Source organism: Oreochromis niloticus, linkage group LG20 (assembly GCF_001858045.2).
Source record: "Oreochromis niloticus isolate F11D_XX linkage group LG20, O_niloticus_UMD_NMBU, whole genome shotgun sequence".
NCBI lineage: Eukaryota > Metazoa > Chordata > Actinopteri > Cichliformes > Cichlidae > Oreochromis > Oreochromis niloticus.
This window is the reverse complement of record NC_031984.2, coordinates 4,743,449-4,756,712: the sequence shown is the minus strand read 5'-3', so window position 1 is coordinate 4,756,712 and position 13,264 is coordinate 4,743,449. Positions and strand designations below refer to the sequence as shown.

At 44.6% G+C, this 13,264-nt stretch overlaps 1 protein-coding gene and 1 long non-coding RNA gene across 7 annotated transcripts in view; one reads left to right on the top strand and one right to left on the bottom strand.

Annotated features, from left to right (window-relative positions):
* The window catches only part of magixa (MAGI family member, X-linked a), a 56,812-nt gene that overhangs the window by 19,510 nt on the left and 24,038 nt on the right, over positions 1 to 13,264 (top strand). For 4 of the 6 annotated variants that reach the window (XM_025901678.1, XM_005462471.4, XM_013265645.3 and 1 more), the window contains exons 2-15: positions 2,098 to 2,149; positions 2,231 to 2,477; positions 4,424 to 4,540; positions 5,689 to 5,808; positions 7,290 to 7,463; positions 7,541 to 7,721; positions 8,174 to 8,244; positions 8,733 to 8,900; positions 9,766 to 9,935; positions 10,507 to 10,600; positions 11,121 to 11,292; positions 11,462 to 12,098; positions 12,479 to 12,542; positions 12,957 to 13,175. In XM_025901678.1, the coding sequence (XP_025757463.1) occupies positions 2,108 to 2,149; positions 2,231 to 2,477; positions 4,424 to 4,540; positions 5,689 to 5,808; positions 7,290 to 7,463; positions 7,541 to 7,721; positions 8,174 to 8,244; positions 8,733 to 8,900; positions 9,766 to 9,935; positions 10,507 to 10,600; positions 11,121 to 11,292; positions 11,462 to 12,098; positions 12,479 to 12,542; positions 12,957 to 13,175 (2,476 nt within the window). In that variant the 5' untranslated portion in view covers positions 2,098 to 2,107. The remainder of the gene's footprint in view (positions 1 to 2,097; positions 2,150 to 2,230; positions 2,478 to 4,423; positions 4,541 to 5,688; positions 5,809 to 7,289; positions 7,464 to 7,540; positions 7,722 to 8,173; positions 8,245 to 8,732; positions 8,901 to 9,765; positions 9,936 to 10,506; positions 10,601 to 11,120; positions 11,293 to 11,461; positions 12,099 to 12,478; positions 12,543 to 12,956; positions 13,176 to 13,264) is intronic. The other 2 variants (XM_025901677.1, XM_025901676.1) reach the window with 2 other exon arrangements.
* On the bottom strand, positions 2,721 to 9,879 carry LOC102076918 (uncharacterized). The gene is made up of 6 exons (XR_001223173.3): positions 9,743 to 9,879; positions 7,500 to 7,712; positions 7,352 to 7,418; positions 5,598 to 5,786; positions 4,456 to 4,538; positions 2,721 to 3,105 (listed from the first exon to the last, which is right to left on the bottom strand). It is a non-coding gene; the product is annotated as an uncharacterized LOC102076918 (long non-coding RNA).

Below are 13,264 nucleotides of genomic sequence, written 5' to 3'. Positions count from 1 at the left end.
ATCTTCACCACTCGTCCAGAGGTGGCTGAAGTCACAGCAACTGAGAGGTGCAGGCGTCGAGATAGCATCTCAGTGCTCGTTTGTACTTAATGTAAAGTCGCCAGTCTCATCACTGATGGTGCACGAGAGCGCGAATTTCAAAATAAAAGATGCTTAACTCCTCACCTTTGGGTGTAGAAACTGTGGATCTGAAAACTTCTCGGTTGTAGCTGCAGACACAGCTCTCATCAGCATTGATGAGCCTCCACACGACATCCAGCTCAGGTCCATTTCAGTGTGAGGTCTGTGGTAAATTGTTGAACTGAGCGTCAGGACAGGACGTCGGCTCTGGACTGAAGATGACCTTGAATTGTGAGTGGCTAAATTTAAATCAGCCATGGCTTTTTGAATTTTATGCAGCTATCCCTGGAACTTTTTAATCGCACCTTGTAAAAAAATTGAATTGCATGAGTCGTTTCATATAAACATTTAGCTGAAGGTCTTTCTGTAATAACCTCATTAGAGTAGATTTGTGGAGCTGCCTACATTCAAACCTCCTTCCATGCTTCCAAGCCAGGAAGCCTCGCTGGCTCCTCGTCTCCTTCTCTCTTTAATCCCTAAAATAAGCCGCCTCATGTCCTCGCTTCCAGGAAATCTTCCTTGCTTGTGTTTTTGTCAGTCAGATAAATTTTGAGGCTCAGATTGTGAATTGCTGCTCAGGGACGACGTTGTTTGTTTCTTCACTGACTCCCACATTCACATATGCTCATCCATATTTAATGTACTACGTCTGGTAGCCTGTGTATGTGACTGTGCGCGTGTGTGTGTGTGTGTGAGTGTGTGTGTGTGTGTGTGTGTGTGTGTGTGTGTGTGTGTGTGTTTCCCTGTGGGTATAACTGTGTATAGATGCAACGGTGGCAGTGACGAGTCTGTGTTTGTGCATACGTGAGTGTGTATATGATTGTGTTTAACGCTGTGACTGTGTGTGTGTGTGTGTGTGTGTGTGTGTGTGTGTGTGTGTGTGTGTGTGTGTGTGTGTGTGGCTCCCTGCTGTCTGCCACCATCTGCTGTTCCCTCAGACTGGAGCAGCGAGTTGATGAGTCTGTGGAGGAGCTGGTCTCAAACAGGAAGCTGAACTCTACCGATGACATGTTTTTCTGCTGCTCGGGGTCAAAATTAAAATGCGGCAGAACAAAAATGTCTCACGGTCGGCAGTTTAGAAGTTTTACTGAGCAAGGATGCAAAAAACACAAGGTCTTTCCTTCTAGTAAGGGTATGAGGACGCAGCATCTTCTTCTTCTAAAGAAAACAAAGAAGGAAAGAAGTTTCTTAGACACCTTGTTTGGCCTTTTAAGTGAGGAGGCTAGGAAAGTAAGGGTAAAGAAGTTTCCTAGTCAAATAAATAGAAGAAAATAAGCTTCCTGTAGTAAGGAAATAAGAAGGTAAGTCGTGAATAGAAGGGGGGGAAAGAAGGTTCCTTTCCTATTAAAGATTTCGGATGCATCCTAGTTAGATAGCAAGAAGTTAAAGAATCAAAGTAGGACGCTTGTTAGGGGGTAAGGAAGCTTCCAATATGAGGAAACAACACTTCTGATTTTTCTGCTGGAAGGAAAACGCAAACTTGAGTTTTCCAGAATCAGCTTCTGGTCTGGTCCTTAAAATCCCGAGGCTCTGTAGTGGCTGGATGTCACGAGATGTCGGCTGCAGCACATTTGTAGCTTAAAATTAATAACAAGAAGAATTGGAAAAAGACCGCATTATCGTCCAAGTAAGATTCGAAAGCTATTTTTCCAAATTACTGTCGTCCTCTTCAATCTTTCCGAGTCCTCTCTGGCAGAAAACAGTGACACAGTGATTGATCAGTTAATTGGAAAACTGAATAACCGAATCTGAATTTTAATCCAAGAATGTAAATCTGAGTTGCTGTCAGGGCTGAAGTTAAATTATCAGTTTTTCTTGACGTGTGGAGATCTGCTTCTGCTTCACGGAGCAGCTACAGCTGAACCGCTCACAGAATAGTCATTCTGCCAGCGTTTAGTTCAGATCACCTGTCAGCATGAGCCGATGAAGTCTGCTGCTGGGCTCGCTCAGTGACTTCTTGTGTTCTTGTGTCTGCAGCTCAGCCGCCATGTCTAAAGCGACGGTGAAGAAGCTGCACTGGCGCTCCAAGGTACTGAAACGTGCAACGTCTGCAGTGAAAACGGAGGTGAACCATTTCCTGTGAGAACTTCATCCTCTGTGTCGTCTGCAGGTGCAGGAGAGCTTCGTCCCGCTGGGCGGCGGCACCGGCGGCTCGGGGGAGCTGGGGCTGGCCATCGGAGGCGGGGCTGACTATGGCGAGTTCCCGTTCGTCACGGCCGCCCCCGGGGGCGGGCCCACGGTGGGTGACATCATCCTGGAGATCGGCGGGACACCTGTGTTGGGAATGACCCTCGGTGATGTCAGAGGAGTCCTGAACTCCTGTCCTCATCCAATCAGAATCAAGACTGTCTCACCAGGTGAGAGAAAAGTTGGTTAATGACATTGGGCGATCGTGGCTCAAGAGTTGGCAGTTCGTCTTGTAATTGGAAGGTTGCTGGTTCGAGCCCCGGCTCCGACAGTCTCGGTCGTTGTGTCCTTGGGCATGACACTTCACCCGTTGCCTACTGGTGGTGGTCAGAGGGCCCGGTGGCGCCAGTGTCCGGCAGCCTCGCCTCTGTCAGTGCGCCCCAGGGTGGCTGTGGCTACAATGTAGCTTGTAAATGACAGTGTTATGGCATGAATAATCCTTCAGATTTTACCAGTAGAAAAGTAAAACAATTACATTGTCTCATCAGGAGAACCTAAAAGACTCCTCTTATGGCTAGTCTTTGCACATAATAATCACAGAAGAAAAGAAAGGAATTGATTTTCAATTGCGCTTAGTTTCAGGAGACTTTCCAACCTGTTGGTTCAAAAGAGCCAAAAGAAAATCCTCATCAATGTTGGAGTAAAAACTAGATGCTTTTATTGGAATATACACTGATAATGCTTACTGTCCTGTCATTGTAAACCAGTCAAAATACACAAATAACACATTGTGATCATGCTGAAGACCACAGACAGCATTCCAGGCGTCAGGTGAGATAAAGGAGCTGGAAACATCACCTGACAAAGAAAAAACAGACAACAGACTGAATGAATGACAGAAGGCTTCTTCATTGAACATTTTCCACCAATCACAAGCCTCTTTTTTCACTCTAGACTTTTGACCAATCACCGATCAGGATGAATTGCACTACTGTACTGTGCATCCCCATTTGCCAGTGTGTGGATGACTGAAGTGTAAAGCGCTTTGGGGTCCATAGGGACTAAGTAAAAGCGCTATACAAATACAGGCCATTTACCATTTTACATGATGGTGATGTTTGATGTTTAGTTTGTTCAGTTGGAAAACATAAAAGAAGGAAAATTGGTCACTTATTTCACTTTTAATTTTTTTGTCTTTATTGGCTGAAATGGGCTCCATAAAATGTCTCATTAACTTGACGTGTAATTTTCACATTAAGATGCTCAAAGGGATTTTTATGAAGCTAAAACAAATATATATAATAATATAAATTAATTACTAGCTGACTGAAAGAAGAGTAATTTGCACTGCTTAATAACTCTTTCAGTCATTTTTAATGCAACATTTTGTTGCCGTATGAAACAGTAAACAGAACTTAACAGTTCTGCGTTATGTACGTTTGTTGTGGTCTGTCTACCTTTGAAATGCTTCTTGAATAAAATACAAGGAAAGTTTTTCCTCAAATAAAAAGAAAAATAGAATAAAGATGAGTTTTGTGTAGTCAAACCAACAACTTACTTTATTGTTACTTTTATTCTTTCATTCATTTTCTGAATCTTGATCTCATGATTTGGTTTTAGCTGACATCATTTTTCAGCCCTCAGCTGTAAAAGGTGACCTCAAGGTTAGAGGTCAAGCTTTCTTAAATTCTTTTGAATGTTATAACTTGAGAACAAGGCAATGCAGGATTTTGAAATTGATACCAGATGTATCTACTGGGAGGCTGACAGGTATCACTGGCGAACGCCAGTATTTTTGTCATTATAATGAGCAACAAAAAACCCCCAAACAAACTGTGATTATCAATAATGATTTAGTCAGCTTCAGTCGAGGAGACACGGCCAAAGAGACAGTTCTTTTCAGTTATAATAAGCTAACTGTACTTTTTATGTAACATTTTATTCTGAAAAGAAACCACTTCCTGCAGTTGTCAGATCAGTGTAGTAGAGAAGGAGTATGCAGCAGTTTAAGATATAAGCAACAGAGCAAAATAGAGGTAATTCAAAACTGTTCTCAAGTACAGCATTATGGCACATGTGCTGTATGACATAACTGTGACATCATATCCTGTATTTCTGTGTGTGTGTGTGTGTGTGTGTGTGTGTGTGTGTGTGTGTGTGTGTGTGTGTGTCCCAGGCTCATCTCTGTGTAAAGACCTCAGGTTGTACCTCAGTAAGTGTTTCACGCCGGGCTCCATGGACAGTCAGCTGCAGCAGCTCATCAGGGAGAACCTGTACCTGCGCGCCGTGCCCTGTAAGACACACACACACACACACACACACACACACACACACAGTCTGGTGTTGCTATCCTCGTGGGGACATGTCATTGACATAATGCTTTCCCTAGCTGCTACCCAGTGGTTCCCAAACCACTGCCCCCCCCCCCCGCACAAACACATCCTCCAAACACACACACCGATATTTTGTTTTCAAACTCCATTGCGGTTTATTTCACACCTCAAACATTTAGTAAACAATTAAACAAATACAAGTAAACTGCAATAAATTACAGGTAGTAATAAAATAAACTACTAACTCTTTTACGCTACGTCCACACCTACACCGGTATTTTTGAAAACGCAGCTGTTTCTATGCGTTTGGGCTTTTCGTCAACACGTAAACGGCGTTGCGATTCACCGAAAACGGAGATTTTTTAAAACTCCTTTTTTGCGTTTATGTGTGGACGAGGATTAGAGTTCGTCACGCAACGTCAAAGGTATGTGCCTCACGTCACGCTGTGCGCCACGTTATTGTAAACATGAGATGAATTGCAGAATGGCAGATAGAGACAAAATACTGTTACTGTTAATCTGACTATCTTCAGGTTTTCCACGCTTACATATACACGCAGTTACTGTCCCTCCATTTAAAAAGGCAGAGGCGTCACGGTGTGATTATTTTATGTGTAGTTGTTTTTTTTCCTGTGTAATAATATTCAACATTGCTATCAATATATTTTTTTAAAAATGTCTCTCTGTGCAAAATGGGTTGTGCAGGTGAAGCCAAAGGGAAGATATGCTTCACCATATTTTCTAGTCTTTGCCTTGGAAGGAAGTTGGTTTGGAAACATATTTGGCGATACTTCATCTCCTGCTTTGTGTGGGAGCCCCGTCAAAAACCTGTCCATTATGCTAGCAGTGTCCAAGCATTATTATTTTTTGTTTTTTTATTTTCATACCACGCCCCCCCTGCAATGGCTCTGCATCCCCCCTAGGGGGGAAAATGCCTTCAACCCCGCGGGCACTGGGACTTTGGTCCCCACAGTAAAACTTCAGATTTTGGTCCCCACCAAGATAGGAAGAACATACCCTCGTATCTTCTGATTCACTTTCTCCAACAACACAACACTTGTCCAGCGTACTGACACCCAGTGATCACATGACTCTGTCCTCCCTGAAGGTACGACCAGGCAGCCTCGAGATGGAGAGATTTCAGGCGTGGACTACAACTTTGTCTCCATCGAGGAGTTTTTCTCTCTGGAGGAGTCCGGAGCTCTGCTGGAGAGCGGCAAATTCAAAGGTAAGGAAAACAAACACACCCTCAGGAATACTGCAGTGTAATGAAAATATACTCAGGTAATATGAAACTCCAGTGAATGATCTGAAAAGTGTGATTTATTCATCACAGTGTGATGTTTTTTACAGTGTGGAATGACTAATTTGGACTGTGTTTGGGTTTTTTGTTGTTTTTTGGAGGAGGCGCGAGGAAAAGAGGATTTTGTGTCTCTAATCCTCCAAACCTCAGAAATGAAACCTGCCTCCCCCGCTGTCCTCCCCCCACACACCACTCCACCGTATTAATCTGATGGGATTAATGAAACTAAAATAGAAACAGAATTCACACATAGAGTCTGTTTCACACCGAACGATGCGTCTCTGTGTCTCTCACTAATGCTCCCGAACATTTTAATTTGACAGTTTATCTATTTTCAGTTCCTGTTGAAAACCTTTCAAAACAAAAGACTGCTGTGCCTTCACAATATTAGATGATTCAGTATTCATACAGTTTGATTAATTGTTTTGTTTAATCCTCGTATAAGAAACTGAAATTGTGCCGGTTGGTGTAAAGCTTAATTTTAAAAAGCTGATACAACAATAGGTATAAAATCTAAATTAAACACAAATTGGGAACACAGGAAGGCAAGCAGGTGATGTGAGAAAGACAGCTCAAAGAAATTAAGGGATCACTAGATCATCACAGTCCAGCACAAAGTCAGGTAACTCTCAGGGACATCAGCAGGAAGCACAAACCACTCTGAATGCTTTTCAGCTGCTTTGGTGCGAATCAAAGTGAGCACAGGCGCTCTGGAGAGCAACAACACGACGACGTTCAAAGAGGAAACGGTTTCACAGGTCATTGATCTCTCCTCGTCCCTCCGGGCTGATTTTTCTCAAAATTTGCTTTCTGTTTGTGTCCTCGTCACTGTCGGTGTCACGAGACAATACCTGCAGACCAATCATGGTTACACAGGTATTCCACCTCATCTAGGATGAGACATCGATATGTGCCGCCACAAGGAAACACAGACCAAAGAGTGTGGAAGAGACACCAGGATAGTTAGGAGCACTGCCAGGTCCCTACAACAAGATCTCCAGCAAGCTGCTCATGTGCTTGTTTCTGACCAAACTGTCTCCAGACTCCACGCGGCCCTAACATCCTTCAGTGGGACCTGTGCTCACCGCTCAGCAGCACGCAGCTCGATTAGCACTCGCCTCAATGAAAGAGAACGCTGTGGTGAACATTTTGCGTTCTAAACATCATTTAGCATGACCGCCTTGGCAGTTAGTGGTGGCGTGGGTGGGGGGCATATATTTGGTGACCAGCACTCTTACCACATAATTACTTTCAGGTCACTTCACTCATTTGGGAAACTTCCTAACAAAATCTGACTGAGAACTGCAGGAAGATATGAAATGTGTAAATCTCTAACTGACTATAAAAGTTCATAGAACCTGAGCTCTGTTTCAAACAGCAGTTTGTTCTGTTTCATCCAATCACAGGGAATTATTATGGGACGCCCCGGCCCGTCCACATTGGCCCAGAGAGTCCACCAATCACATACCAGGAACATCGAAACCTGCTGAGGAACTTCAGGACAAGGAGCAAGTCTCTGAGTAACCTGGAGAAAGCTGTGGAGGAAGGAGACAACAGTGAGGAGGACAGCGGCCTGACGGGTAGAGAAACTCACATGTAACACATCCCGGTCTTACCTGCACAGGTGTGTTTGCACGCTGACGAGATTCTCTACCAGCAGGATCAGCTGGAGCCCCTCCCACAACCCTGCCTCTCAGCCAGTCATGGGAGTCCACAATAGGAATGGAGAATGGAGGAGGGGGAAGAGGAGTAGGGAGGGGAAGAGCAGGAGTGGGAGGTCCGCTGCCGGAAAACTGGGAGCTGGCGTACAGTGATTCAGGGGAGCCGTACTACATCGAGTGAGAAATACTTATCAGTTCTTCTTCTGGTGTCAGCTGATTTAATCAGTTCGATTATGGCCATCAGAAAAATATATTTAAGAAAGCCATGGACACTGTAATGCTGTTTAAACTTTAAATTTACATTTTTTCCAATGAAGTCTGGTAAATACAAAATATTTGATCCTTTAAATTTCTTATTCTGTGAACCAGTCCTGCTTGTTTTTGTTGTGTGAGTCAGTTTTTTTAATTTTCTTGCAAACTGAGACATGAAACCCACAAACAGGAAACTGAGGCATCTTTGCTGAGTGTTTCCTGTATTTGCAAAAATAATCATTTCAAATAGCAGGCAGAAAAAGCACTACATTGTAACCTATCCTCAATATGGCAGATTAAATGGTCCAGTGTGTTGATGATGATGATGATGATGGTGATGGTGGTGATTAGGATGTGTGTGTTTCTCTGTCCATCAGCCATAATTCAAAGACAACCAGCTGGCTGGATCCTCGAACTCAGAACAAAGAGACGACGTCTTCTACAGAACGTAAATTCCTCTTGTTTTGTTCATGATTATGTCACATAATTGCTTCTCTGAAGGACATTTAAAAAAATATTACTGTCATAATATCCTCAAATGGTTATATGTTATTTTTAAATTCTAGTTAAATGCTCTTTATTTGAGCTGGTATTTGTGTTGAAACTTCCCATTTCTGCACAAACTGCCTTGGATGCTTTAATTCTGGCAGCAGCAGCCAGCAGAGGGCAGCACTGACCCACAAACTCCACTTTTTTTGTTTTTATTGTCACACCAATCAGAAAGAAAAAAAGAACAATATAGATGCATGCCTGTCCTCTGTGAGTTTTACACTGAAAGGACGAGTCCACTTCCTCCCTTCCTGCACATGAACCTCTGGAGTTATACAAGGATCCTTCGAGGATAGGACTAACTTTTCCTCTCTCCCTTCTCTTCATCGTTTTTCCTCTTTTGCCTGCCTCCTTTCTTTGTCCCTCATGTCTCCTCTCACTTCTCAGTCCCAGAGTTCACCGACCAGCCCAGTCAGCTGAAGGGCTACTCCATCCACACTCGGCTCTCTAAAGGTCCTCGAGGTTTCGGCTTCAACATAGTTGGAGGCAGTCGACCCCGAGAGTTTCTGCAGGTGTACAGCGTCACACCTGGAGGACCGCCTGCTCTCAACACAGGTACTGATCACAGTACAGTTTACCTTCAGTTATGTCACAAACCTGGATCTGTTTTTTTCCATGGTTTTGGAACCAGGTTTCTGAAATCCAGGTAAAATGTGCACAAATGTAAAAGCAGGACGTTTCAAAACCCAAACCACAATCTGGACTCTCATAATCACAGAAAAACTGTCATAAAGTGGGAGTTGTTGTTGTGGGTCAGGTGGTCACGGGAGAGAGATTTAGATTCTCTCTCTGTGGAGGATTACGGTGCTGTTTATTTAGAAAAATAAAGAGCTGAGTACTAATCTCATGATCTACAACTAATCCACACACGCGCTCTCACACACAGTTTAATCTGACCCACGTACCCACGCCTCCTCCCTGTGAGGTGGTTCACATGCTCTGAGATCAGCGTGGAATCAGGAATGAAACAGAGCTACAAAAAAACAAGCTTAAGACCTGTTCACGTGTTGTGGTTTTCATTTTAAATAGATGAAACTTTGTCACCCAGAATGAGAAGATACAAAACATTAAATCTCATTTACACTTGTAGTCCTCTCGGTGAAGTCTGCACACACTGTTCACACCTGGATTTTTAACCCGTCCCTGTTCAACTTGCTACTCACTGCATGGCAAGAGAACGTAAAACATCAATATTCTCACACAAATGATGAATTATGCTTATTGTGGACAGAGAGAGATGCTTCAGGAAGTCAAACTGAGTGTAAACATGTGTTCTTCATGTCTTTGGATTCTAACTGTAAACTAATTTCTTTGGTAATCACAGATTTCAGCTGCAGCAGCTGCAGCAGCTGCACATATGCACTCCTGCATGTCCTGTTAGACATTAAGACTCTAACCTGTAGACTTTGCTTCCCCGAAGCGGACATCCTGGTCTACATCAACGACACCTGTGTGCTGGGTCGCTCTCACAAAGAAGTGGTGGAGATGCTGAAGTCGGTACCGATGGGTCAAAGCGTGGATGTGGTGCTGAGGAGAGGATACCCGATGCTTTATAACCCCGACGGCTGTCCCAAACAGAGCCTGGAGACGGTACAGCCCTATTTCTCCTTTAATTACTTTAAGATATAAAACTGTTTAAATATCAGTTATTTTAGTATGATTTCTACTTTTTTTCCCATAGAGGGTGAAACTTTTTAGTCCTTTCAAGTTAAAAGATTCCCCATGGCTCCTCTTCTGCCTGCTGTGGGAAACTTTAAGACCTGTGTAAGAGATCAGTGACTTCACAGCCAGTAAAAACAGGCATAAAATACAAGTAATAGCTGCCTTTTAGCACACACTGAAATTCCGTCTTCATGCAAACAGCCAGAGACAAAATTAAGCAGAGCCAAGATAAAAACAATGAGTTATCGTGTCTTCTTCTTGTTTTCCAAATGCAGACAGCCAATCTTTAATAATTGGGGATGAGAAGAATTGCACATTGACTCTGTCTGGCTCGGTCATTTAAAGACCTTGCAGCTTAAAATTAACAACAAAAGCTGTAAAAAGTGAGCCATGCATATAATTAGACCCTTAAATCAGTGGTTAATCTGTGAGGTGGGCTCCACTCGTGGGATGTACACAACCAGGGGAAAAGTGTCTAACCTCATATCCGATCTTTCAGCAGCCGCAGACCCCCAGCGAGTCCAGCAACCTGAACCGAGGCCTGACGCACCTCACCTACAGCTGCACTCTGGACTCCAACGGCAGCACGCCAGGTCAGAGCAATCATGGAAACCACACGGTTTACGTTTGCAGTCCTCTACTCTCATCACAGCTGTGTGATACAAATTTAATTTAGAAACATTAATAATTTAATTTAGTTCACTGCATAATAATGTGGCACATTAACAAATAATAAAGCATTGTAATTTTACTAATTTCTGCTATTTGTAGCCAGGGAGGATGATGTAATGAGCTGCAGGCTCAGGGGTCCCAGCGGGGGTATTTAACATTTCTTGTTGGAAAGCCAATCAAAGGCCTTCAAAGGCAGAACAAAAGCGCGAGAGTTTACAATGAAAAGTCTCTACAAAGTGAGAAAGTTATCAAAATAAGATAAACAAAACACAATGGCTTATCCTGCTGTGGGACCCGTTGGCGTGTCTGCGTGGAGGGTCCCATTGTCTCGCTCTCTGAACTTATTTATAGCTCATGTAAAAGAACACATCACAGTTGAACCTAAGAACTTTGTTTTAAAAAACAAATTAACAGATTCATCTTCTTCTCTCTATAATCCAGGCTTGGCACAAACCCCGCCCTCTTATGCCACTCAGCCAATGACAAATGGACTCACGGGCCCACCCACCCCCACGTCTTCTGATGCCCCACTGGGTCCACCACACCCAGCGGAGAGGACGCTTACCAATCACAGTGACTCTGATGGCGGCCTATCCAATGCAGGAACTCGAAGGTCAGTGAGGGCATTAGCAGTACCTCACGCATCATGGTGGTTCCCTGATTCCTTTGGTGAAAAGGAACCTCAAAGGTTCTTCTGTCCTTTGGGAAAAGTCCTGCGCAGCTTTAGCAGTGATCTCAGATGTAATGGTGCTCACCCTGTTCCACTCTGCTCCTCCTCACAGGTCTTCTCTGATTCGCTACAACAGCAACACTCTCCCCGCCCTCTCTTCCACTTCCCTTCTCCAACATCAGAGCTCCAAGTCCTCAGAGAGTGACCTGTCCACGTCCACGCTTCCCATATCCTCCTCCACGCTCCCCATCACTTCGTCATCCTCACACATTCTTACCAAACTTCAGCTCTCTCAGCCCGAGACGGGCCTCCTCCAAAACTCCACCAGCTCCAGCACCACAAACAACACCCCCTCCTCTTCTACACCTCCTGGTCCGCCTGTGCATCGCCCACTGATGCCTCAGACCTCCCTCGCTCTGACCCCACCCAGAGACATCCCACCCTGTGGCTTTAACGGGTGCCCGGCCAATCACCAAGCACCCACCACAGCATCAAGAGGAAACCCGGGATTGGTGCTCCCCCTTGGAGCCGGGTCCCCGGGGACAGCCCACGGCGGGGAGCTCGTGCCGGTGGCTCTCGGCCGCAGTGAGAGCGGGGGACTGGGGTTCAGTGTGACAGCAGGAGGACATGGGGGTCAACAGGCAGTAGTCAGGCGGGTTTGGGATCGGAGGCAGTGCCTGTCGCTGCAGTCAGGAGACATTATAGTGAAGATCAATGGAGCAGACGTCCAAAGCTTCAGCTTCTCCCAGGTAAAAGATTTTTATGGCTTTATCACCTCACTCGACCTTGATATTCCGACTGACGTTAGCTCAGCAGTGAACAGTTGGTCTTTGGGAAGAGGGAAGCTCTCATGGGTGCTCATGGGAGTTTTGTGGATATTTCCCCGTATACCCTAGAGGTGTTTTGTTTCTGTGTGTTGAGGAAAGAGAGATGGTCCTGTTTAACCTAAAAAACAAATCCTCATCACAGTAGTTTACCTGCCTCAGCCCTCCTTGTTACTACTGACAGACATCGCCATTGGTTAATGAAAACTAACCGATGTCTAATGTGAAGTGATGAGTGAGGAACAGATCTGACACTAAAGAAGTTCCATCAGAAGTAATAAACACGAGTACTTTATCTTCCTCAGGTGCAGAGAGTGCTGCAGGAACACACCAAACAGGGAGAGGTTGTACTTCTGGTCTACAGAGGAGGTAGATATCTGACAGCCGATACCCCAACCCAAAAACACCAATGCAAATAATAAGTAATTCGGGCTCAGGCTGCAGGATGTCTCCGTCTCATCAGCCAATTATTGTGTCATAAATGTTTTGACACTGACAGATTACCCACTGATCCACACCGGTTCTGTTTGGTGCAAACTACTCAATGTTACTGAACAGCATAGGTTATCCAGCAATTCCTAGAATAGAAATAAGCATGCAGAAATGGCCAATTATGCATTTTCATTTTGAATGCGTTCACATCGGGAGGCTTAGACTTAATTTCTATTGTCACTCACTGTTTGGTTAACTTTAACTGGTTAACTGGTTTGATTAACTGCTTGACTTTAGAACATATCTATATAACATAATGAGAACTTAATGGCTTACTCTTTCCTCCATCAGCTCCCGTATCCTCCCCAGTCGTCACCCCCAACATCTACAAGCCCCTCACCATCCCACACGGAATGACCGTCCCTTCCTCCTCCCACCCCAACACTTCAGCCGACATGCCTTCCCCGTCCACGGGTGCCTTGGTGGGGGGTATTCCCCCACTCAGCCAGGCTGGCTTGGCCCTTGAGAGTCCCCAGGAGGGGCAACTACCAGCAGCAGGGAACCACCAAGGTAGAAGCACCCCAGAGTAGTAGTGACGAGTGCTGCTAAGTGAGTGGCGACTGTGCCAGTAGCTGTTTTTGTTGGTGTATAAGTGACAT